We start from the raw sequence: 24,718 nt of genomic DNA, 5'->3' as shown, positions 1-24,718 counted from the left end.
AATCTAAGGACAGTAATGCACTAAAAAGGCTGTTATATAGGGAAAGTATTAAATCCAATATTGTATTAGCATGCATTATTTGTATGAAAATAATCATGTCTTAAATTAAAAAAAAAACAAGGTATCAAATTGCTCATGAACAAATTTGAATTTGAATTAACACATGTGTGGCTGTTGTTAAAATTATGCAAAGTGCATAATGTCCAAAACAGAACAAATTTGTTTGAACAAATTATGATCATTAATCATCATAGAATTATGAGCTAGTATGGCATAACCCATGTTGCGTATAATTAATAGAGCTTACATATGTCTTAATAGTATAATTAGTTATGCTTCTGATGAGAGCTGGTTTTATATTTCAGGATTCTAGTTGAACCATGCAGGTCATTTATTTTATGGTTAAGGTATAGGCCGGTGTGTACAGGCATGCAGGGGTTTCAAGCAGGTGCCAGGAAAAACTTAGAATGATTGTGATTTTGCCTTTGTTGCATCTATAAAAAGGAAATTATGATTATGAAATAAAAACATCTTAGGGTTATAAAGAATTGAAATGTCAATAAACTAAACAAAACCTAAAATGTATACGATTTTTAAATTACATTAAATATTTTTTCAAATTGGTCACATTTAGGAGGCAACACAAAAAGCTTTCAGCAGTGCTTCACTGCAAATGTAGGCCTACTAAGAACTAAATTATAAATAAATTGTAAATTGAACCTGAAATAATCAAATCAGTTTGTGAACACACACACACACACACACACACACACACACACACACACACACACACACACACACACACACACACACACACACACACAGTGGGACAAATATAATGATGCTGTTAAAATGACATTAGCTTTGCAACACTTTCCACATACAGTACATGCCTTATGTTGGATAATAAGGGCTTTACTGCCCTCTAGAGGTGTATCAAGGTAAACCGACTCAGCTCTAGCTCCACCCCATTAAAAACATCAAAATGGCCTGCTAAAAGCTTTCGAAGTATTTAGAACGGTAAGAGACCAGCTAGTTTATATATATACAAAACTTACTGTGGCTACTTGGAGCCTCCCGATAGTGTGTAGTTCTAACAAATACACTGTGTGTCATTTTATAGGTGCATTTTAACTGCCTTGCTGTTCAAAATATAACCTTTCCGTCTCTGACTCACTCCGGAATAATATTTAGTTGGCGCACCGTACACACGTGGGTTAACTGCGTGGTGTGTTTTGGTTGAACGGCTCTTCAAAACCTGAAAACCACCGTCGATACGGTTCTTTGGACCATGCTGAAATCCAAAACATTTGTGAAGAAGACCCGCTCTGGAGGAGTGCTGAAGATAGTGCGCGAACATTACCTGAGAGATGACATCTGGTGTGGAAGTGAAGTGTGTAAGGAGTGTAAAGACGAAGCGCCTGTGCTGCAAGAGCACGCGTGCATAGAGAGCGACCTGTGCTCATATCCGCACTATTTAATCCCAGACACCAACGTGCTTTTACACCAGGTATGTGGCTTTTCTTTATTTAGGTTTTTTATTAATAGCTGTTTATTATAATACGCGTATTTGTTATGAACGTTTTTTTTTTTTTGTAATCAATTAATCCTCAAAATAATTGCAAAAGAATTAGTGGACGTCTTGTTTAGTCACTTTATGACATATCATTAAACATTTTTTTGTGGCAAGTTTAATTTCAAGTGTAGGTGACCTAAAAAGTGCGAATCAAAGACCACAGTTTGCTTTTTCACAGTTCATTCTGTATCATAAAGAATAGATATCAACATTACGTTAAGACATGTGTTTTCTGAAATATTATGTTTAAATATGTAAATGAGACATTATGTAATGAAATATGCACGGATTATTTCCAGAACAGTAGTGATTTTGTTGGGTTATTAGAGTTAAAGATTATGACAGCGGGGATTAAATCGGAAAATACTGTCAACATCTAAAATAAATAAAATTGCGCCATATTTTTAGGAATAAGATCTTCTATAAATCAGGTGAAGGATATGAACAAACCCTTCTGTAAAACCCTGCAAAACTTAAAGTCTGGTGAATTAAAGTGCTGCTAAAAAAACAACCCCACAGCCTTTAAAGAGACACATTCAAATTAAACGATACAGCCACAAATAGATAAACACTTAAATGTGTATTTTGGATGTTTTCTTTCCACTAGTCTGAAAGAAGACATGTTATGAAAAGCCAGAATCTCAAAATTGAGCAGTCCAGTGCATGCATACACAAAGGTGTTTTCTGTAGTTACTAACTGATTTGGAATTAAATTCTGACAGATCGACATCCTCGTGGACCCTCTGATCAGGAACGTCATCATTCTTCAGACTGTTTTACAAGAGGTCAGACACCGGAGTGCCCCAGTCTACAAAAGAATCAAGGATGCCATTCATGAGAAGGAAAAGCACTTCTACACCTTCACTAATGAGCATCACAGGTAACACTGTAAAAGGCTGTGTTTGTCCTAACAGTAACTCTGTGGCATGCATCTGTTCTGACTTGAATACATCTTCACAGACATTGCTTGATGTTAGGGCCCTGCTTGTCATTGTCTCATTTTTCTTTTTGTTTTAAGGGAGACATTCATTGAACGAGAGCAAGGGGAAAGCGCTAATGATCGTAATGATCGAGCCATCCGTGTCGCTGCTAAATGGTACACCGATCACCTCGCTAAAAAGACCAATGGTGGTTCTCTGAAAGTGGTTCTGCTGACCGATGATCGAGCTAATAAAGAGAAGGCGGAGCAGGATGGTCTGATTGTGTACAGATGTAAGATACACACTTGTTTTTGTCTCTTTTTTTTATTGTTCTTGTTGTCATTGCATTGGAAATGTGAAGTATTAGGGCTGGTTTAGGGTTATCTTGAATCGAATTGTACAAATTGCTTCTTTGGGAGCATAATTCTGTATTTTTTCCCTTTATACACTACCATTCAAATGTTTTGTATTTATTTTTTTATATATATATTTTTTAAATTCAGCTTTGCATCACATGAATAAATGACATTTTACAATATATTCACATAGGAAAGAGTTATTTTAAATTGTAATAATATTTCACAATATAACAACAAAGCAATTTGAATGTTTGAAAAAATCTTAGCAGCCCCCAAATATTTGAATGGTAGTGTCATATTTTCACATATTACTTAAAAAAGGTTGTGACAGGGTTAATGTTCATCTAAGGATGTTAGAATAATTGTGAAATGTTAACATTTTCAAAAACGAATACAGGTTTTGTTTGTATGTTGTTTTCTTATGTAGGTGAAGAGTATATCAAGAGCTTGATTGGCAACCCTGAGCTCATGGACAGACTTGCATTGCAACCTGATGATCAAGTGTGTACACTGTGATGGATGATCAAGAAAGCATTTAGTTTTTCTATATTTTTATTGTTTTATATTATATTATGATATGTCTTTTATGATTCATTATAGAATGAAATCACTGGCAGTAAGTTACTGTTTCCAGAGCATCTGCCCTTATCCAGGATTCAGAGTGGCATAAAGAACGGAATGTACCTTCAGGGCACGTTCCATGCCAACAGAGACAACTATCTGGAGGGCAAGGTCTTCATAAATAGAGAGGGGGAGGAAATCAATGAGGTAAGCAGGCTGGCATGAAGAAAGAAAAGTCATTGATTATTTTAGTTTTATAAACTGATTGTTTTTCTATCATTTTTGTTGTTGTTGTTGTATTTTTGAAGTATTTTCCAGCAAAGATAAAAATGTACTCACATTATTGGTGTTGAATGTTTATGTTATTTTTGCATTGTTGGCTACAGTTTCTTCGTTTGGAGTTATTATTTTTGGATATTTAAATTTATTATTTGTTGATAATGTGTTGTGAATGGGTGCCGTCAGAATGAGAGTCCAAACAGCTGATAAAAAAGCATCACAATAATCCATGACTTTAGTCATCAGTTAATGTTTTGTGAAATGAAAAGCTGCGTGATTGTAAGAAACAAATCCATCAAGAAATTTTTAATTTTAAACCATTGTTTCCGCTGAAAATCCATAATAATTCTTCCTAAATTGGAGAAAGCAATATTTTGAATAGAGAACTCGTATTGTAGCTTGATGTAATGATTTGAAGTTAAAAACTTCTTTATGATGGATTTGTTACTTACAAACACACAGCTTTTCAATTCAGCAGATGTTGATTGATCGACTTTAGTTGTGTGGATTATTGTAATGTTTGCACTATTCACTACAGAGCATCCATTGCTGAGCAAGTGATGTAATGCTAAATTTCTCCAAATCTGTTCCCATGAAGAAACAAACTTGGATGGCCTGAGGGTGAATAGATTTTAAGTGAATTACCATTTTTGGTGGACTGTTCATTTAAAAACATTTTGTGAGCAGAAAAATCTGTTGACATCACATGTTCTGGCAGGTTCTACTTCAAGGCCTTCAGAATTTAAACCGGGCTGTTCATCAGGATGTAGTGGCTGTTGAATTATTTCCCAAAGAACGCTGGGTTGCTCCATCATCTGTTGTGCTGCAGGATGATAGTCCAAATGATGAAGATGCTGACGAAGATGAGACTGAAAATAATGTAAATCCCATAAGATCATTTGATTGTTCGTGTAATTACTCAAATGTTTCCAAAGTCACCATGGAGTTGAATCCTGTTTTGGAAGTTGTGTGCGTTCTGGCAAAGTATATTGTGTATTTTTATGACCTGTATGATGATTTCTTGCTGTTGCGTTGTAGCTGAAGGGTGTACCATCAGACTCTAGTGTTCTCAAGCCCACTGGACGAGTGGTGGGTGTTATAAAGAGGAACTGGAGACCTTTCTGTGGGATGCTCTCACAGTCAATGATCAAAGAGGTAACAGTGCTTCACCACTAGCTAGTTTTCAGACACTGAGCTCTGTTGATTTTGCTTGACATTATGGGTGCCATTGCTGGCAGTCTTGACAGTGACTTTGTCCTGCTTAGAACTGATTTAAAAATTTTTCCTGGAAAATGCAAAGCCTTATATTGCAAAAGGTGATAGTTATACACAGTGATTGTATAACCAAGTGGGTTTTCTATTTTTAAAGTCAGGTCAGTATGATCTTTCATTAAAAAAATTAATTATTATTCAGCAAGGATATATTAAATTGATCAAAAGTGACAGTAAAGACATTTATAATTTTACAAAATATTTTTATTTTTAATGAATGCTGTTCATTTGAACTTCATTAAACAATCCTGGAAAAAATATGATTTCCACAAAAATATGAAGCAGCAGAACGGATGAAAGATTTTGATTTGAGATCTTATATTGACAACGGGAGAGTTTAACTACTCCGCAAAGTCGACTCCATCACTTCCCAAATAATTTCAATAGAGTTAAATTGAGGACTCTGTGGTGGCCAATTCATACAAGAATATTTCAAAAATGAAGCCTGGTGGATCTTAGGATAGTTGTCCTAGAATATGTACATGTGTGTGCAACAAAATGTGATTCTTTTAAACGTGTAAGCATAAGATACAGTAGTCTAGCTTAAGCTCTGTATGAACATAGTCCTGAGGAGATAAATACACAGTACAAGAATAATTCAGTTTTGTTAAAGGGATACTGTACCCCAAAATGAAAATTTTGTCATTAATCACTTACCCCCATGTCGTTCCAAACCCGTAAAAGCTTTGTTCGTGATATGGAGAGACACAGAGGAGACTGTTGACGAAGGAATTGTTCTATAAAGGCGTTTTTTTTTTCTTCGCTTACAAAAAGTGTTCCCGTCGCTTCATATAACCCAGATGATTAATGACAAAATTTTTATTTTTGGGTGGAGTATCACTTAAATATAATTACTCTCTATACACATGACTCCTAAATAATTTTAAGAAACTCTGTTTCTTGAACAATTACGATATGTGTCTGATGTATTGTATTAATGAACTGTTTTGAATTTCAACCCTAGGCAACAAGGCACCTCTTCACCCCAGCAGACCGACGAATCCCACGGATTCGTATTGAGACCAGACAAGCCGCCAATCTGGTCGGACAGAGGATTATGGTTGCTATCGATGGCTGGCCTAAAAACTCCAGATACCCAAATGTAAGTGTCAATGATTTACAATCTCAATTTTTAGAAATGACGACAAGTTTTAAGCAACAGATTTCCTCTATATTCCTTTTCTCGATGTCTCTCAGGGTCACTTTGTGAAAAACCTTGGCTCTGCTGGAGATAAAGAGACTGAGACAGAGGTGCTGCTTCTAGAACATGATGTTCCTCACCAGCCCTTCTCTCAGGCTGTTCTTAGCTTCCTACCCCAGATGCCCTGGAGTATTACTGAGGAGGTGTCGTAGTCATGCATTTTGAAAGACTTTGTAGTGTGGGAATGTTTCATGATAACTGTTGAAATGCTCAAGGCTTGATATTTATCTGTTTTCCTGCAGGATTTGAAGGTCAGAGCAGATCTTAGACACCTCTGCGTGTGTAGTGTGGATCCTCCTGGCTGTACGGATATTGATGATACTCTTCACTGTCGGGAACTGGAGAATGGAAACCTGGAGGTATAGCAGCTTGCATCAATTATCACAAGTGGTAAAGAGAATGTACTAGTGCAATTCCATTGGGTTTATGAATTGAGTGGTATGCTTTTGTTTTAGGTTGGTGTTCACATTGCAGATGTCAGCCATTTTATTCGGCCAGGAAATGCTTTGGATCAAGAGGCAGCAAGCAGAGGCACTACAGTCTATCTTTGTGGAAAGGTACTTATTTGTGGAAATGTAATGCATGGAATAATAATGATCAAACAAACACAGTCTTGTTTTAACTTTAATCAAAAACATTACAAAATCTTACCAACCCCAAACTTTTGAATGCTAGTGTAGGCTTAAACAATTAAAAAAAGTTGTTAAGAGTCAGTTTATTGGCCTATTTCTCCTTTCAGATGAAAACTGAAAATTACATTTATGGCTTTTTTGGCAGAAACTTTTTTTAATAGCTTAAATTATGATCTATCCACAGTAACTGTAGTTCGTCATTTCAAATATAACCTCTAATCTTGTAGTGTTTTTCTGTGTATAACTTTCTTTTAAGTTGCATGGTAAATTTTGTCATTACTTTTCACAGAGAATTGACATGGTTCCTGAACTTCTGAGTTCCAACTTGTGTTCTCTGCGGTCCAACGTCGAGAGGTGTGCTTCCTAGCATAACTATTATTACTCAAGTGGTTACCCTTTGTATACACTTTTTATTATGCATTTACACAGTAAACATAATTTTAAACCTTCACTGTCTAATGAGCACTTCCACCCTCAGGTTAGCATTCTCTTGTATTTGGGAGATGAACCACAATGCTGAAATCATCAAAGCTCACTTCACAAAGAGCATCATTAATTCCAAGGTTTGCTACATCTAATTTTCAAAAATGGATTTAAACTGATGGTTTATGATGGAATGTGCACTGTAAGGAATTGTTGTTTTATCACGTAAGGCCTCCCTTACATACGCCGAAGCTCAGATGAGGATTGATGACAGCAACATGAATGATGACATCACGAAGAGCCTGCGAGGCCTTAACAGACTGGCCAAGATCTTAAAGAGCCGGAGGATTGCAAAAGGGTATTTCCATTTAAATAGAATAAATTCAATAATTTTGAAACACAGCTTTGATTATGAAACAGTCTTTAACCCTTTACATTGACCTAGTTTTTAAGAGTTGCTTATTATACTAATTTTTCAGAGCGCTGACCCTCTCCTCTCCTGAAGTACGTTTCCATATCGACAGCGAGACACACGACCCTATAGATATGCAGTCCAAAGAACTCAAGTGAGTGCTATATACATCTTTCTGCCAAAGGTTTTAAAACGTTAATGTTTTGAATTTTTTTGGTTTTCTTTTCTGTTGTTCCTGCTGATTGTGAAATATAACCCCATTATTTTTTTTCCCAAACTGCCTTTGTCTGGATTCTGGAAGTTATAACTTTTACATTTTCCTCCAGGGAGACTAATTCTATGGTGGAGGAGTTCATGTTGTTGGCGAATATCTCTGTAGCACAGAAGATCTACGATGAGTTCTCAGAATGTGCCCTGCTGAGGAAACACCCTTCACCACCACCATCAAACTACGACATCCTCATTAAGGCTGCAAAATCAAGGGTGGGTGGAAGCTATGTAGTTTCTTATGTTTCATTTTTATATAACCCACATTTTGCAAATACAACATGATGTATCTGAGCAAAAGAGATGTTCAGCACTCACTGAACAGATTCCTGAAGGGTTTTGGCTGTGGAAATCATACCACTAACTTACCAAGTTTACAAATACCAGCAATAAACCAAGCAATGCAAGACATGTTTTTTTTATTTAGTTAAAGGGGTCATATGACATTGCTTAAAAAGAACATTATATTGTCTATTTGGTGTAATGAAATGTTTATGCGGTTTAAGGTTAAAAAAACACATTATTTTCCACATACTGTACATTATTGTTTCTCCTCTATGCCCCGCCTTTCTGAAACGTGTCGTGCTCTGATTGGCCAGCTGTCCAGTGCGTTGTGATTGGCCGAATACTTCAAGCGTGTGACGGAAATGTTACGCCCCTTAACATACTGTGATGGCGTCTCCTGGCATGACGTGACAAAACCAATAACACCCATTACAATCGAGGCATTTGTTGCATCCAGTGAGGACATAATTACTGATTATAATGACTTATACTGTGTTTTTACACATTGCGTTGCGTATCATGCTGTGTAAACACAAAACCATGTCTGCATGTGTGATCGGAGAAACGACAAACAACAAGCCTACTCTACACTGCTCAATCCTCGCGTTTGAATCATCAGTGGAAAATTCTTAACATACTGTATGTAAACATACTACATACAGGCTGTGACTCATTACAGCCGGTATTGTAGGGTACTCTCCCAGGATCAGGAAACAGTCCTCCATAAAATGCACTGCACACACACAAATATTTGGTTTGAACTGTTCTGGAACATTGTTGTAAATACAACTTAACCACTGATTTCTAGTTGAAACTTGAAATCGCATCATATAATCCCTTTAAGGACAACGTTGGACCCCGAGACTTTATTTTCAGGGACAATTTTTGCTCTGATTTAATTTAAGCAAAATCAAACAACAAACATGTGATGATATTCCAAACAAGATTTGGCAAAAACACAGGTGTTTTGGATTTTATTTCAGTGGTTCAAAACCGCTCACCAGCATAAACTTTCTAGAGAAGTTCACGGATATTAAACACCTTCGAACTGCTATTATTGAGAAAAAGAGTATGGCCCATATTTAGATACAAATCTAAACACCACTGTCAGCATCATGGGTAGTGGCAGAATGTTCGATAGCGATGCACAGTTGTTTCATACTTTTAACCCCTAAAGGGGCGGTCACACTGCACTTTTCATTCCACTGACTTCCATTCATACGCATGCGAATGCATCAGACCGGAAACGCAAGCTCATGCGAAAAATTTTGCTGCATTCCAAAGTTCAAGTTTGGTGAACTCTGACCTGCGAATTCGCATCACGTGAAGACGTGTGACCAGTAGAAGATCGATACGTCACTGCATGACCTCTCTGTACAGAAATTCAAAAATGGAAGAAGGGCTAATTTTATATAATACATCTTTAAAATATTATAAAAATCTAATAAAAAAAAAGAAGCTGCATGTTCCACGTTTCAATGGAAACAGGAACAGTTGGTACATTTGAATGCGGACGCATTTTATAACTTTTAGAGAGAGAGAGAGAGAGTGTACAATATAATAAGACTCTTTCGATGCCGTGGCAAAAGACACAGAACAAGCGCATCGGAATCCATGTTGTGATAACTGAGGGGAAACCTTGGTGCCTGATCCTGTTCCCGCCCATATTTGCAGCGGCGTCCGAAAAGATTTAGCATTTTCAAAATCTAGTGTGACCGCCCCTTAAGAAACAAACAAAAAACAACTTCGACTTGAGTATATCAGGGTTTTTACACCAGTAGCTGGTGACCAGTGAGTGTCTTTTCTGTTGTGTCACTGCATCCCAAACTTGTTCATGCTACGACCCACCTAGAGAGATATAATCATCCCCCGCATTTTAAATGTTTGAGGCAGTCTGGTGGCTTTTTATTTTATTTTATTTTATTTTTATTTTGCCTTGCTGTTTTCTTTTTTTCCAGGACCTCAACATCCTCACAGATTCAGCCAAAGCTCTGGCTGATTCCCTGAACAATGCGACAGTAGAGAACTTTCCGTACTTCAACACCCTGCTGAGGATTCTGGCCACCCGCTGCATGATGCAGGCAGTGTATTTCTGCTCTGGCATGGACAGTGATTTCCACCATTATGGCCTGGCATCACCCATTTACACACACTTCACATCCCCCATCAGAAGGTGAGATGCACTGGACCACTGAATCAATTTAAAAGAACAGTTGACCTAAAAATGAACATTTTCACATGGTGTGCTTCCCCTCATGCCAACCCAGACATATACCATTCTTTCTTCAGATGAACACAAAGATTTTTAGAAAAATAGTGTTTTTCACCCATTCACATGTTGACCCCCCAACTAAACATTTATTTTATTTTTTTTGCTTTGTAGATATGCTGATATCATAGTTCACCGTTTGTTAGCAGTGGCTATTAACGCAGACAGTACGTACCCAGATTTGATGGACAAACATAAGCAGACAGCCTTGTGCAACAACCTCAACTACAGACACAAAATGGCCCAGTATGCACAGAGAGCCTCAGTGGCGTTTCACACTCAGGTAGTGCAAACACCAAACAAACCTGACTTTAATGATTTATGGAATAATTGTTGCAATTTTTTAACATATGGTGTCTTTCATCTTAACCCTTCAGCTATTCTTCAAGAATAAGGGAATCATAAACGAGGAAGGCTTCATTCTTTTTGTAAGAAAAAATGCCATCATCATCCTCATCCCTAAATTTGGATTGGAGGGCGCCGTGTTCTTTGACCATAAGGACAAACCCAGTCCTCGTCTCAGCTTTGACTCTGAGGTACGGACAAACTTTGATATCAGCCTGCACAGCTAGGCATTATTAGCCTTACAGGTCATATTTGTGAGATGTTGCAGGATTCTGTATGAATGTTCTGTGATTGAACCTTTCTTTTTCTCCTCAGGGTCCTACACTCAAAGTGGAGGAGCACACTTTCCGCATGTTTGACAAAGTTAAAGTAACAATCAGCCTTGACGCTTCCAACATACAGCATCAAAGGATCAGAATGGCGCTCGTTGAACCAGTGGTATGTTTTTGTTTTCTAGACTGCAGCCGCACAAGTACATGGGTTTCTGAAATGATTCTGACTGGTCGATCACAGCTGCAATTATTTTTGTATATTAACTTCTAAATTATATAATTGACCAGTCTCCTAAGCTGTGCAAGTTTCATGCCTCTTGAATCAATTCATAATTTCTTCTTACAGTAATAATTTGAACTAGTTTATATGATTTGTTTAATAAGCAATAAGCATTATCACTAAATAAACCTCTTTAGGCTGATCAGGACTCTGACCCGGAGTGAAGGTGTTTAATATCATCATGACCATCATTTAGGATAATTAAGGGATTTATTACACAACAACTTGGCAAATAACTAAATAAATGGACTAAAATAAATTTATTTTAATAATTAATTTTTTACAATAATCATCTGAATGTACATTGTCATTTATCCCTTATGTTCCCATAGTTTATGGCTTATTTGTGGTGAGATCTCCCCTTGGTGTTTAAAAACTTGTTTGTTGATTATTTTAAGCTACAACTCTAGAAACAGGTTAGATCATCAGGCTCAAATGAAACTACATAGAAATAAAGCTTTTTTTTAAACCACTAAATTATAGTTTTGTCTTTTTCAGATCCCTGGGGTTAGTGTACCTGTGCCCGAGTCCGAACCAGAGGCCAAAAAACCCAAGCTTGACTGCTGATACTTGAACACCAAGACCCAACATTAATACTCATTATAAAAGCAAAAAAAACAGCCTTTCAGTTCATCCACAAGGGTAACATGAGTGAATGCATAAGTGGTAAAAATTGACATGAAATGAGTATTTTTTATAAATCCATGTACACCAGTACTGTTTGTGCTCTTGTCTAAATTTTAACTTGCTAATGCAGCATTTTTTTTAGTCTGAGACAAATTGTGGAATTATTATAAACTGTATTTGAGCAATAATGTTCTGTCATCCTTCAAATCTGAGATTTATTGAAAACGGAACATATTAAAAGGACTTTTTTAAAAAAGAAATTCAGTTTTTTTCAGTTACATGTTTTGTCCAGTGAATACAACCATTTGAAATGGGCTGTCAAAGAGATGAGTGTGACTTAAAACCGAAATGCCAAACCCCAAAATTCAACATTTAACTCTGAAGTTGACACTGGTGTGATTTTTTAACTTCACTGATAAGAACAAATGTTGAAAAAAAAAAACATTTGGCTGAAAACTATTTCTAATACAATCCACATAAACACATTGTGGCGTTCAAGGGATTATCACAACCTTTTAAGAGAATCGGAGCAACTGACAATTTGTGTAGAATCAGATTTGATAGTATAGAATTACTTGATATAGCCAAGAATATACAGGTGCTGATCATATAATTAGAATATCATCAAAAAGTTGATTTCATTAATTTCATTCAAAAAGTTAAACTTTATTATATTCATTCATTACACACAGACTGATATATTTCAAATGTTTATTTCTTTTATTTTTCATGATTATAATTGAAAACTAAGGAAAATCCCAAATTCAGTATCTCAGAAAATTAGAATATAAATTAGGACCAATACAAAGAAATGATTTTTAGAAATCTTGGCCAGCTAAAAAGTATAAAAATGAAAAGTATGAGCATGTACAGCACTCAGTACTTAGTTGGGGCTCCTTTTGCCTGAATTACTGCAGCAATGCGGCGTGGCATGGAGTCGATCAGTCTGTGGCACTGCTCAGGTGTTATGAGAGCCAAGGTTCCTCTGATAGTGGCCTTCAGCTCTTCTGCATTCTTGGGTCTGGCATATTTCATCTTCCTCTTCCCAATTCCCCATAAATTTTCAATGGGGTTAAGGTCAGGCGAGTTTGCTGGCCAATTAAGAACAGGGATACCATGGTCCTTAAACCAGGTACTGGAAGCTTTGGCACTGTGTGCTGGGGCCAAGTCCTGTTGGAAAATGAAATCTGCATCTCCATAAAGTTGGTCAGCAGCAGGAAGCATGAAGTGCTCTAAAACTTCCTGGTATACGGCTGTGTTGACCCTGGACCTCAGAAAACACAGTGGACCAACACCAGCAGATGACATGCACCACAAACCATCACTGACTGTGGAAACTTTACACTGGACCTCAAGCAACGTGGATTGTGTGCCTCTCCTCTCTTCCTCCAGACTCTGGGACCCTGATATCCAAAGGAAATGCAAAATTTACTCTCATCAGAGCACATAACTTTGAACTACTCAGCAGCAGTCCAGTTCTTTTTGAAGCGAGATGCTTCTGACGCTGTCTGTTGTTCAAGAGTGGCTTGACACAAGGAATGCGACAGCTGAAACCCATGTCTTGAATATGTCTTTGTGTAGTGGTTCTTGAAGCACTGACTCCAGCTGCAGTCCACTCTTTGTGAATCTCCCCCACATTTTTGAATGGGTTTTGTTTCACAATCCTCTCTAGGGTGTGGTTATCCCTATTGCTTGTACACTTTTTTTCTACCACATCTTTTCCTTCCCTTCGCCTCTCTGTTAATGTGCTTGGACACAGAGCTCTGTGAACAGCCAGTCTCTTTTGCAATGACCTTTTGTGTCTTGCCCTCCTTGTGCAAGGTGTCAGTGGTCGTCTTTTGGACAACTGTCAATTCAGCAGTCTTCCCCATGATTGTGTAGCCTACAGAACTAGACTGAGAGACCATTTAAAGGCTTTGCAAGTGTTTTGAGTTAATTAATTGATTAGAGTGTGGCACCAGGTGTCTTCAATATCGAACCTTTTCACAATATTCTAATTTTCTGAGATACTGAATTTGGGATTTTCCTTAGTTGTCAGTTATAAACATCAAAATTAAAAGAAATAAACATTTGAAATATATCAGTCTGTGTATAATGAATGAATATAATATACAAGTTTCACTTTTTGAATGGAATTAGTGAAATAAACTTTTTGATGATATTCTAATTATATGACCAGCACCTGTATATAACATGATTAACCTGAACATTTTAAGATAGAACAGAGTAAGTGAAAGTAATACATGATTTTTTCCATGACTGAAAATAATTTTTCAGTCTTTAATTTAAACCTTTTCAGGCATAGAAATCATAAAATTCCCTTTTTTTCCATGACAACAGAACCATAAATATTGTGTCACGAGTAGCATTCCAAAAAGAAGAAAAAAAAAAAATGTTGTTAAAAAATGTTGTGATTTTTTTATTTTTTTTGTTTTTTTTAAGAGTAGTGAACACATCAGCTGTCAGTACATGAATTAGACTAGTTTAGATCAGCTGTGTACAAAAACAATGGTATATTCCACTGTGGTGCCTTGTGGTTTAGAGATTAAAATAAGATAACAAAAATTAAGCCTGATGTCATTGTAAGAAGAAATTCCAAGCAGAATTTTAATCCAGACATTTTATTACAATTCAGATATACGTCGCCATAATATGTCTACATTGTGGTATCTCCATATGTTTGTTAGTGATTGATTAATTCATCCATCAGTTTTAAGACTGAAAAAAGGCCCTATAAAAACAGCTAGAGGAAATGGTTACATACCTGCCACCCTCTTTTAAGTAATCGGAAAGCACCATTTCACAATCAGTAAAACCTATACATAATCTTAAATCTAATTCAAGTTTTCTCAGTCCCAAAGTCATTTAATTTTTGGAGCAAGAATAAATAATACTGTAGATTAATCAGTACAAAAAGGCTCAGACGGTAAAACCAACCACAGTATTCAGCATTCATATAAGCACCATACAGCTTGGTGTGTAAATGTGCCCTGCGTCTCCTCCACATCTTTGGGGTTAAGAGTGTTTAAAGTGCCTGTTCTGTCCTTCATGCTCAGTGCGGTAGGATGAACAACTGCAGAACAAAACATTTCTTAGTGTGGTTATGCACAGTGCATACTATCATCAAGTACAAACTATAATAAAGTGAACATTTTAAGTGTATAAAACTAAAAAACTAATGCAACAATACAGCTGAATGAGGTATTAAAATGTGATAGTTGGTTACATAGTGACTGATGTTTTTTTTTTTCTTTTTCCTGTTTGTAGAGTGTGTGTGTGAGAGAGAGACTTTACCTTTGGTTTAGTGTGTCTAGTGAAAGGTACACCCTCTTCAGCAGTGTGCGCGTCCAGCATGTCTTTACTCTGGCTGTCTGAACTGAGGGTGTCCATCAAGCTTGTAGTGCACACCGAATGAGTGTTATAACCGCTATCCACCTGCAGAGAACACGAGGGACAGATTAAACCTAAAGTTTAGCTCAAGTCAGTAGTTCACAATTCCATCATAAAAGCTTGCAAAGTGTATAAAGCATAAACTTAAAGTTACAGTAACAATGTAATAATTTTTACATTTTACTCTCATTATTAAATAGTGCAACTTTATTTTTTGTTTTGAAATGCTTCATCTACAGCAAACTTTTAACATTTTAAGTATGTCCTTTAGAAATAAGCAAGCATTTTTTATAATATATTAAATACACTGAATAATATTAACATTTAAATAAAGAAAATAATGATAATTATAAATTATATAGAAAGATTAATGCTTTAGAAATAAGCATACATTTTTATAGTAATATAATAATATATTTTAAAATGATGATAATGAATAGATATACTGTGTATATATATAGAGAGAAAGGAGATTATGCTTAAAGTTTTTAAATTTTAATTTTATGCTTTAAGAAATAAAGCTTTTCACTTTTTAATTAAAAAAAACCTAAAGTTCTTATTGCTAAAGAGATTGAGTAAAGCAGCAGCTGCAAACGGCCAGTTTTGCGGTAGTTTTATGTCAGCTACACCTGCTGAGCTACTATTGAAACGACTCTTCATCTAGTTGTCTAATGTTTAGAGGCTACTTGGAAGCATCTGACAGCATGCATACTAACCTGCATGCTAATGTCATAGGGTGTAATGCTTCCTTCCGCTAGCAGGGATACAAACATGTGTGTACTCTCAGCGTCAGGCACACTGCCTGTTCGAGAGCTGGACAGTCTAACTGGTGACGACGCAGTGTCCTCTTCAGGAACCCAACCACAGGATTCCTCTCTGCTCCTGCTGATGACCTCATCCTCATTTTCCCTTATGTCAGTCTCATTATTTCCTCCAGTGTCCTTCACGAACTGCTCGTCTTGATCCATTTGCTCAGAAACAGCCACGGAGGCCTCACTTCCCCCAGATTGCTGTCCTTCTCTCTGGGCATGAGGTCCTGTTGAGTTAGCGTCCAGGTCCATTGTAGGTAAAGGTTCATTGGGACAGAAGTTCTCCTTGTCCTGGAGGGTTGGGGAAAGGTGAGTAGGAGAGGCCCACATGCAGGCTCTGTCTTGCGACGGAAGGGGGGAGCAGCTTCGAATAGGGGAACAACCCTCCACCAATGGGCTTTCTCCACATCGGTTCAGGTCCATGTCTGAGCTGCCCATGGGAATGCCATCAGGGGACAGAAACGACAGCCTTTTCCTCTCACCTATAAAGACAAAGTGTGATAGCACTTTACATATACTTATCCAAGGTTCCCAAGAGGGGGTCTGTGAGTTGGTGAAAAGCTAATAATTAATTATATTGCAAATTGTTAATTACAAAAATGATTAAATATTTTAACTATTTACTTGCATGTCATGTGACCATTGTCTGACATCAGAGAACCATGTGGACATGTAAATGTGTAGTTAAATTATTTAAATGTTAACCTCCGTATTAATATTACCTTCTCAAGGTCCACTTCAAGTAAAAATTTTATGTCTAAGTGGTTTAGCTGACAAATAATAAATAAATAATAATAATAAAAAACACCTGGCACCATCTCAGATTTCTCACCTAATACAGGCGTCACAGTATGCTGAAGTCTGATGGGTGACAGAATAGGAGACTTGAAAGCAGGCGATGATCTCTCTGAAAACATGGGACTGGTGACACTGCCCAGGCTGTATGCTCGACACTGGCCTCGGATGGGACTGGATGAAAACTGGCCCTGAGGATTATGGATAAAACATAGTATTAAATTTGAAAGATCTCAGATATCAAGTACGCTTGATACATATTTTATGGGTCCACAAGAGTGTGGTTTCACCCTTGTAGTTTCATCATCTATGATCTGGTACATACAGACAAGGGTGTCCCAGCTGGAATGCCACACTGAAGTGGAGAGACAATAACAGAAGACATCATCTCTCGACTGCTGGGAGGGACGCTATGGGAATATCTGTCTGGGCTGGAAGGGGTAGAGGATTCAGAGCCACTGTCATGGCCATCAAGAAACAGCTTCCGGCGCAATGAAGAGGAGCTGAGGCTCTCCTGAACCTGCTCGGTTAACTCTTCTGTCCTGTAGTAATCACCTGGTACAACAGAAAGGAAAGTCTCAGGTTAATCTCAATATGTACCCAAGCAAAGAAAAGCATGCTAATATTTGTTTTTTTTTCCAGGTTCCTTTCTTATTCAGCGGAGGTCATTCAGGAGAACAACATTACTAGTCACTAGCAACATGAATACACTGGAGTGTTGAAAAGATGAGCTGCCACAGATATATCCGCACCTGTACGATCGCTTGCGGAGAGACTTTAAAGATTCAGAGAAAGCATTTAATTCCTAGAAATAAATTTCAACGAAGCTTGGTGCCGACAACCCGAAGTTATGCAAAAAGCGACGTTGAGAAACATCAGATGCAAGTTTTCCAAAGCCATGGAAACAATGAAAGGAAAGAGTAAAGATATAAGGTACCAAAGTACCAGTTTATAAAATAAATTAACACTGATAAAATAAAGTAACAAACAGGTTTGTTATTGAGAGGACTCCAAAATTTGTTCCACATCATGCTAAAATTTTCAGACTATGAGCCATTCACACTTCCCATAAAGGATTGATTATGGAAATAGAATGGTTCTTTTGTATTGCAAACATGATACTTGACTCTGAACTGCTGCTAATCATTATTCTTTTGTCTATAATTGTCTGACCACTGGGGCCCGTCTCACTTCTACACTTCTTCATTTCATCGTTGTTGTGTTTAGGGGATATGCACGAGCGTCTCGACACACGTTCACATTAATCTACACCTCCGCCTCCAGCAGCGCGGCGGGCTGTTGGAATGTTAGAAAACAAAATATGCTTCGCTCAGCCTTTTCAAACTTCTTTTTGCCCCTAAAAGAAAAACGAAAACGAACTTCGTTTGAAGTATACCGGGCCTTTCCCGGCTGTTTTTGTAGCCATTAAACTGCCAGAATTTTAAAAGACGATATCTCCATTTGCATTGAGCTTTCAGCGCTGCAACTTTGCCGATATTGTTTATGCTCAAACAGCAACATTACACACTAATGTTAAAAAAGTAAAATCGCAATCAACCACCCCTTTAATATATTTTTAGAACAAATATAGAATGTCACACTATGGAAGTGTTTTTTAAAAGCATTTTCTGCTCAAAAGGCTGCATTTTACAGTAAATACATGAATACTACAAATTTCACATTATTACAATTTAAAATAACTTTTCTTTCTATGCAAAAATATTTTAAAATGTAATTTATTCCTCTGATGCAAAGCTGAATTTTCAGCAGCCATTACTCCAGTCTTCAGTGTCACATGACCCTTCGGAAAACATTCTCGCAGCTCAGTAAACATTTCTCATTATAAATGTTGAAAACAGTTGTGCTGCTTCATATTTTTGTGTAAATTGTTGATTTTGAATATAAAAATGTTCAAAAGAACACCATTTATTTAACATAGAAGTCTTTTGTAACATTATAAATGTCTGTACCGTTTGATCAACTTAATGCAACACTTAAAAAATGTATTAATTTCTTTGCAAAAAAATAAAAATCTTACTGACCCCATACTTTTGAACGGTAGTTTATTCTAAATAACGTTTGCCTTCATTTTGAAACGAAGTAATAATTAATAAAAAAGGTTACCCAGAACTTTTTCAAGATTGAAGTCCACAGGTAGAGAGAGGACCGTCTGACAGATCGCTAAAACACAAACAAGCAAAGGCCAATTATTCTAAATCCACATACATAAAAATCTAAATTCACAGTGGTGATCATTTATGAGTTTCGTCTTTGAGCTGCAGAACAAACCATTTATTTTCTTTGAAGACTGAAGCTCCTCTGTTACCAGTGGGGACAAAGGACCTAAAATAAGACAGTTAGAGTTAATATCTAAAAAATACTTTGGATGTAAACATCTCTCTCTCTTTTGTGTCATGACTTACTTTTCTGATGTGGCATTTTCACAGATTGTTTAGCGGCTGGTGGTCCCCATGGAGAGGGAACAATTGCACCTTTAGTGAAAAACTGTACAAACAAAAATAGCTGAATGAGCATCTCTCTCTTAAGTAAAAAATAAAATGTTTTCATGGAGAGTCACTGTTTCATGTAAAGAGATTTCACAGTTTTACCTGTTCAATAGCATGCTGCCGTTTTTCCTCAATCTCAGCATCTGCCCTTGATGTGTTAATACACAGCCGAGTAAATATCATGAGAATATGAACAAATATTTACGACATTGTTGTAAAACACTACATATGAACATACTAACAGCAATACCTGGCTTGGCTCAGAAACACAGCCTGGCGGTGAATGTCCTCTGGGTCTATTTCCACAGGAAGTAAACTTGCCATTTCATCAATGGACCATTTGAACTTGGCTGGTGTCTACAACAAACAATACAATACAATACAAGTAATGATGTTTCTCTTTTTTTTCATGAGTTCCCTTCACACGCAGGGTCAAAGACTCACCCCTGAGGAGCTCTTGGAGCTCTTGAACACCGACGGGCTGGGCACCAGAGGCTCATGCAGACGGTGGTAGTCGTTTGGGCTCTCAAACGGGTTCAGGATAGCAGGTCTTCCAGGAGTCTCGGGTGTTATATGAATCTCTGCTACGTCTCCCATCTTAAAAACGGCGTCCAGCCAAGCAGGCTACGCTTTAATAAGAAATGAAATGAGTGAAAGACTGGAGGTCCTTCAGAGTATCAACAGATTCGAGCGGTAGGCATTTCACTGCATCTCATTAGCAATGATCAAACGATTACTGATCGTATTTTCTGCCTTTGTTAGTCTGCAGTCTTTACATGTGTTTAAAAAGACAAAAACGGGTGACAAATGCTCTTAATTAATACTTACAACGCAACGAAACTCAAACAAGCGCAACAGAGATCTCTGGATGGCTGTAACGTCTGATTTAATTTTCGCTCAAGAGGTGCTAGCCAATCACAATTCAGCAGAACATGCGAAACACCCAATCAGGTGACGAGAACGACCGACCTGCCGTCTCGACGTAACTTCCTTTCGCACGTCCAAAACTTTATTGACAGGATTATCACAACAGAAAGCGCGAGGTGTGAACAAAACTCAGTTTATATTATATAAAATTGTTCAAAGCAGGATTTGTGACGTCGCCCGGCTATAATTCGCAAATAGGTGAAGACTATGAGTGAGAAACAGAAACTGACTGTCAGGGTCATCTGAGTGAATTATTAAATTAATAACTAAATAGCTTTAGCACGATAGCATCATGGCCAGTCCCGCGAACGCAAACATGAATGCTGTCCGGGAGACTATGGATGGTAAGAGTAAAATGTTTAGAACAAAGAAATACTCTTTAAAATGTTGTTTCTGAAAGTAACGTACACTGAATGTAATTTCACTGATTTGACGATCTCTGTATTGATTTGGTATTTATGTATACTGGTAACGTTACTGGTTTACACACATTGCATGACTCATTCTCATAAATCGCATATTTAGGCGCACTGTAATTTTAATGGAGCAGTTATGTGGCACATGTGCCGTTGTGCTTGGTTCTCACATGTCCAGTTCTTCTGGAGATATCCAGGCTGCTGAATACGGGATTGGACATGGAGTCTCTGTCGATATGTGTCCGTCTCTGTGAGCAGGGGATCAATCCCGAAGCGCTGTCATCAGTTATCAAAGAACTCCGAAGAGCCTCGGACTCATTAAAGGTAACTTAGTGGAGTTGCGGTGACACAGTCGTGTTTCAGCTGCTCTCCGCTCATTGGTTTTATCCACTCTCCCTTATTTTGGATTGATGCCAAATCATGAATAGCTTGTGTTAATAATCTTGTATCAGTAACCTGGGAAATTAGGTAATGTTTGACTAGTCAACATTTTAAAGTGCGAATAGTTTCTGCAATGCGCCCCTCCTAATCATGCAGGTCATTCAGTATAGTTTACTTGTGGAGCATGTGGGAGTTTCTGTAAAAAGCTTTTTATGGAAGCAAGGTATGTTTTTGCTTGATTAAAAAAAACCTATTCAATTGCAAATGGAATAATTTTAAGCGACTACTCTATTTTTATGCAAGCTGGTAATATTAGGCTAGATGGGCATATTTCCACTTTTCAACATTTGTCACTACTGAACTATTTAAATGGAAATAGTGAAGGCAGATTAAGTTTATAGGCCTTAAAATTTACCACTTTTTTTTTTTTTCATTTCATTAACTTTCATCTTTGTTTGATCTTTTAGGCTTCTGAAAACAGCACTAGTCAAGGATGACCGGTCTAAATTTCATCTATTACAGAGTGGTCCCTGTTTGAGAAGAAAGAAAACTGTACAATGCATTGTATATAAGCAAGTACATATGGTTAATGTGTTAAAAAGTTGTTTTGCCTTGTGTTTGACCTACTTTCATGTGCCTCAGTCTGTACAATAGGACTGTTGTGTGTGCTCTGTTCTTTTTTTTTTTTTATTTAAATGTTGTGTATACTAATAGCTATAATTCATTACAATGCTATAAGCAAAAACATGTCCTCAGAATAGATATTACCCTGTGGAACCAAATATTTTTTTTTTTGGCCTCAGATTAAGTCATTAAAAAAAATTTTATCCTAACTGTGCTCTTTTTTTTATCTATGTGTCTGTGTCTGCTCACTAAAAAGCATTTTTTCTGGTCCTCCATGTGCGTTTATGTTTTTTAACCACTTGATGGCGACAGCAGTGCATTTATAGTAAGTTCACTAATATATTACTTCTGCTTTGTATTCTGTCCTAGCATTGTAATTTCAGTATTTTAGGATTAATCCATTTCTTTTAAACATTTATGATAAAAGTCATGACCAGGACTCTTCTCAGCAGCTCATCCTTATTTTTTTTTTCAGAGCAGCAAGTTCATTCACAATAGAAGTTCAGTTAGATCATCAGACTTGTTCTCCAACTCATAGGTGCTTTTTTTGAACATCTGACATCAGTGTCTGAAATGTGGTAAAAAAAAGCACTGTGGATCTTAAATCAGCCCAAAAGGCAGCATACCTGGTGTGAGCTTCATTAACACCCAGTCGTGCTGAGAGGGAGAGGTGGCTGTGTCCTTGGTTCCAGCTGACAGGAGGCATAATGTTTCACTCCTGCAGCGAGAACTCATTTATGTGTCTGTAATCACCTCAACCTTATGTCTGCTCTTATTGCTAAATATTAACCCCGAGTCCAGTCGTTTCCCAAGGAAAGGTTTTAAGCATGATGTGCTCTAGTTTAAAAAAATAGTTCACCCAAAAAAGAAAATGCACATCGCCAGTGAATGGGTGCCATCAGAATGAGCATCCAAGCAGCTGAAAAAAACATCACAGTAATCCACAAGACTCTAGTCCATCAATTAACATCTTGTGAAAGTAAAAAGCTGTGACAAATCCATCATTAAGACTTTTTACGGTCGATTCTAACCTAAAATATGAGTCCTCTATCCATAATATTGCTTTCTCCCATGAAAAAGACGTCTCGTCTGAATCAATTTCTCAAAATCTGTTTCCAAGCTCATCTACATCTTAGATGGCCTGGGGGTGAGTACATTTTCAGCAGGTTTTCATTTTTGGGTAACCTATTCCTTCACTGTAATTCCTAAGATTACTTTGCATCCATGCACTTGAATGAGAGAAGTTAAGGATAGCCTTATTAAGTGGATTCAAACATAACAGGGTTCTATTTTATTTGATTTTGTGGAAGAAACACCACTTGTTTTGAGTATGGGTCAAGGGTGCACCATCTTCAGGTCTCTACTGAATCACCTTTAACAAAGACAAACAGCAGCGCCAACAGTGTGGAGAATGATTGCGACCGCTTGTTGGAATGACAGGTGTTATCAACTAAAGCGGACCAGGCGTGTCTCTTCATGAGGCCGGCTAATGATGCGCAACGATGGGGTAGTTTATTCCTCACTGTGAATTAGTATCATAAAGGTTGCCACAGTGACAGTGACATCACTCATCAGCACCAGCGAATCGTTTCTGTTAGCTATTTGAGTGACCATCAGTCTCCAAACAATATGCATCTGACTCCTCCAGCACTTTCTCAGTGAGTTTGTTCATGGTCAGTGTTTTATAATCGTTTTTTTTTTTTTTCAAGTCAAACACTATCAAGAGTTTGCAAAGTGAGCCTACACTGACTTAGGTTAATTGAACTTCTAAAAAGGATGAAACTAAATAACACAGTTGAGTATTCTGAGGTTGATGTGTAATTATCATATCCCCATCCTCTAATTCATGCATTAATTGCTTTAATTAGCAAAGCAATTAAAAAAACAATGCTTAGCTCTGTAATAGCATCCACCTTCAGTAACTGTTTATGTAAATTCCCTTGTGTTTGGTGTAGGTTAATGAAATGTTTGTTATTAAATGGGAAATCTGTGTGTTCAAGTATGTAATTATCAATAGTTTAGCTGTAAATTTAATAATTGTGTTTTAACCTTCTAAGTGATGCATGCAATGCAACAGGGTTCTTTGTTCACAGGTATGTGATAAACAACTGGTTTTAATCCAAGGCTGATGGAAGTGACAACACCCTTGTGCAAGGTTAATTGGAAGTTTAAAATGTATAAGTAGGTTAGAATCCTTTTTTTTTAAACACAATTCCTTAAAAAGAATGGGGCTGATGACCTTTTTTGAACATTTGCTCTACACCATACATACTTTTCAGAATCTTATCTGCTGAAGTAAAGTTCCAGTATCATATTTTAAAACAAGTGAGTGTCTACTACAGTAGCTAATACATACAGTCATGGCCAAATGTTTTAGCAATGACATAAATTGTTTTGCTGCTTCAGTATTTGTAGATTATTTTTCCACGTGTTTCTATGGTATACTGAAAAACATGTAAAGCATGTTTTAAAGGCTTTTGTTGGCAATATATATATATATATATATATATATATATATATATACATATATATATATATATATATATATATATATATATATATATAATTAGTCTTCATAACCTCTGCAATTCGCTCTGGCATGCTGGATATTAGCTTCTGGGCCAAATCCTGACTGATGCCGGTCCATTCTTGCCTTGTTAGTTCTCGGAGTTAATCACAATTTGTGGGCTTCTGCTTGTCCACTCTGCTTTTCAGGACTGACCACAAGTTCTCTGTGAGATAGAGATCCGGAGAGTTGATCCAAAGCACAGATCCAAAATTTCAGTTGTAATGATTTTTGAGCCACTTCTTTATCACTCTTGCTTTGTGACATGGTGCTCCATCATGCTGGAAAATGCACAGATCATCACCAAACTGCTCATGGATCAT

The 24,718-nt window shown here is 37.1% G+C and overlaps 4 protein-coding genes across 7 annotated transcripts in view; 3 read left to right on the top strand and 1 right to left on the bottom strand.

The window, feature by feature from the left end:
- Nucleotides 1–1,015: 1,015 nt before the first annotated feature.
- Nucleotides 1,016–11,990, top strand: LOC109053315 (exosome complex exonuclease RRP44-like). The gene is made up of 21 exons (XM_042757097.1): nt 1,016–1,510; nt 2,299–2,456; nt 2,595–2,788; nt 3,283–3,356; nt 3,456–3,623; nt 4,414–4,575; nt 4,734–4,850; nt 5,932–6,069; nt 6,165–6,311; nt 6,411–6,527; nt 6,624–6,725; nt 7,090–7,154; nt 7,279–7,363; nt 7,454–7,581; nt 7,703–7,789; nt 7,962–8,118; nt 10,146–10,360; nt 10,571–10,739; nt 10,834–10,992; nt 11,117–11,239; nt 11,852–11,990. The coding sequence occupies exons 1-21, from the start codon at nt 1,292–1,294 to the stop codon at nt 11,918–11,920; spliced, it is 2,853 nt and encodes a 950-aa protein (XP_042613031.1). The 5' UTR covers nt 1,016–1,291; the 3' UTR covers nt 11,921–11,990.
- Nucleotides 11,991–14,585: 2,595 nt separating this feature from the next.
- On the bottom strand, nt 14,586–21,133 carry LOC109084570 (BORA aurora kinase A activator). 4 transcript variants are annotated; one of them, XM_042757073.1, is made up of 12 exons: nt 20,995–21,133; nt 19,926–20,110; nt 19,732–19,838; nt 19,584–19,629; nt 19,398–19,479; nt 19,264–19,317; nt 19,099–19,155; nt 17,300–17,529; nt 17,012–17,165; nt 16,087–16,661; nt 15,275–15,415; nt 14,586–15,053 (listed from the first exon to the last, which is right to left on the bottom strand). In XM_042757073.1, the coding sequence occupies exons 2-12, from the start codon at nt 20,076–20,078 to the stop codon at nt 15,033–15,035; spliced, it is 1,620 nt and encodes a 539-aa protein (XP_042613007.1). In that variant the 5' UTR covers nt 20,079–20,110; nt 20,995–21,133; the 3' UTR covers nt 14,586–15,032. The 4 variants fall into 4 exon arrangements, with proteins under 4 accessions (XP_042613007.1, XP_042612989.1, XP_042612997.1 ...); XM_042757055.1 differs by having other exon boundaries at nt 19,926–20,105; nt 20,995–21,119; XM_042757063.1 differs by lacking the exon at nt 20,995–21,133 and adding an exon at nt 20,310–20,447.
- Nucleotides 20,519–21,750, top strand: LOC109084571 (mitotic-spindle organizing protein 1). The gene is made up of 3 exons (XM_019099251.2): nt 20,519–20,752; nt 21,003–21,148; nt 21,673–21,750. The coding sequence occupies exons 1-3, from the start codon at nt 20,701–20,703 to the stop codon at nt 21,700–21,702; spliced, it is 228 nt and encodes a 75-aa protein (XP_018954796.1). The 5' UTR covers nt 20,519–20,700; the 3' UTR covers nt 21,703–21,750.
- A 1,116-nt stretch (nt 21,751–22,866) lies between these two features.
- The window catches only part of LOC109080710 (dachshund homolog 1-like), a 67,857-nt gene continuing 66,005 nt past the window's right edge, over nt 22,867–24,718 (top strand). The window contains exon 1 of the mRNA XM_042757043.1: nt 22,867–23,487. Within this exon, the coding sequence (XP_042612977.1) occupies nt 23,459–23,487 (29 nt within the window). The 5' untranslated portion in view covers nt 22,867–23,458. The remainder of the gene's footprint in view (nt 23,488–24,718) is intronic.

Source organism: Cyprinus carpio, chromosome A1 (assembly GCF_018340385.1).
Source record: "Cyprinus carpio isolate SPL01 chromosome A1, ASM1834038v1, whole genome shotgun sequence".
Classification (NCBI taxonomy): domain Eukaryota; kingdom Metazoa; phylum Chordata; class Actinopteri; order Cypriniformes; family Cyprinidae; genus Cyprinus; species Cyprinus carpio.
Note: the sequence above shows the minus strand (reverse complement) of the source record. Positions and strands in the feature narration are given on the sequence as shown.

Coding starts and splice junctions, on each gene's coding strand:
- LOC109053315 (XM_042757097.1), top strand. CDS start 1,292: ATGCTGAAATCCAAAACATTTGTGAAGAAGACCCGCTCTGGAGGAGTG. Junction 7,582..7,702: donor AGCCGGAGGATTGCAAAAGG/GTATTTCCATTT, acceptor CTAATTTTTCAG/AGCGCTGACCCTCTCCTCTC. Junction 11,240..11,851: donor TGGCGCTCGTTGAACCAGTG/GTATGTTTTTGT, acceptor TGTCTTTTTCAG/ATCCCTGGGGTTAGTGTACC.
- LOC109084571 (XM_019099251.2), top strand. CDS start 20,701: ATGGCCAGTCCCGCGAACGCAAACATGAATGCTGTCCGGGAGACTATG. Junction 20,753..21,002: donor TGTCCGGGAGACTATGGATG/GTAAGAGTAAAA, acceptor TCACATGTCCAG/TTCTTCTGGAGATATCCAGG. Junction 21,149..21,672: donor GAGCCTCGGACTCATTAAAG/GTAACTTAGTGG, acceptor TTGATCTTTTAG/GCTTCTGAAAACAGCACTAG.
- LOC109084570 (XM_042757055.1), bottom strand. CDS start 21,045: ATGTCCAATCCCGTATTCAGCAGCCTGGATATCTCCAGAAGAACTGGA. Junction 19,839..19,925: donor GCTCCAAGAGCTCCTCAGGG/GTGAGTCTTTGA, acceptor TGTTTGTTGTAG/ACACCAGCCAAGTTCAAATG. Junction 15,054..15,274: donor CTAGACACACTAAACCAAAG/GTAAAGTCTCTC, acceptor TTTGTTCTGCAG/TTGTTCATCCTACCGCACTG.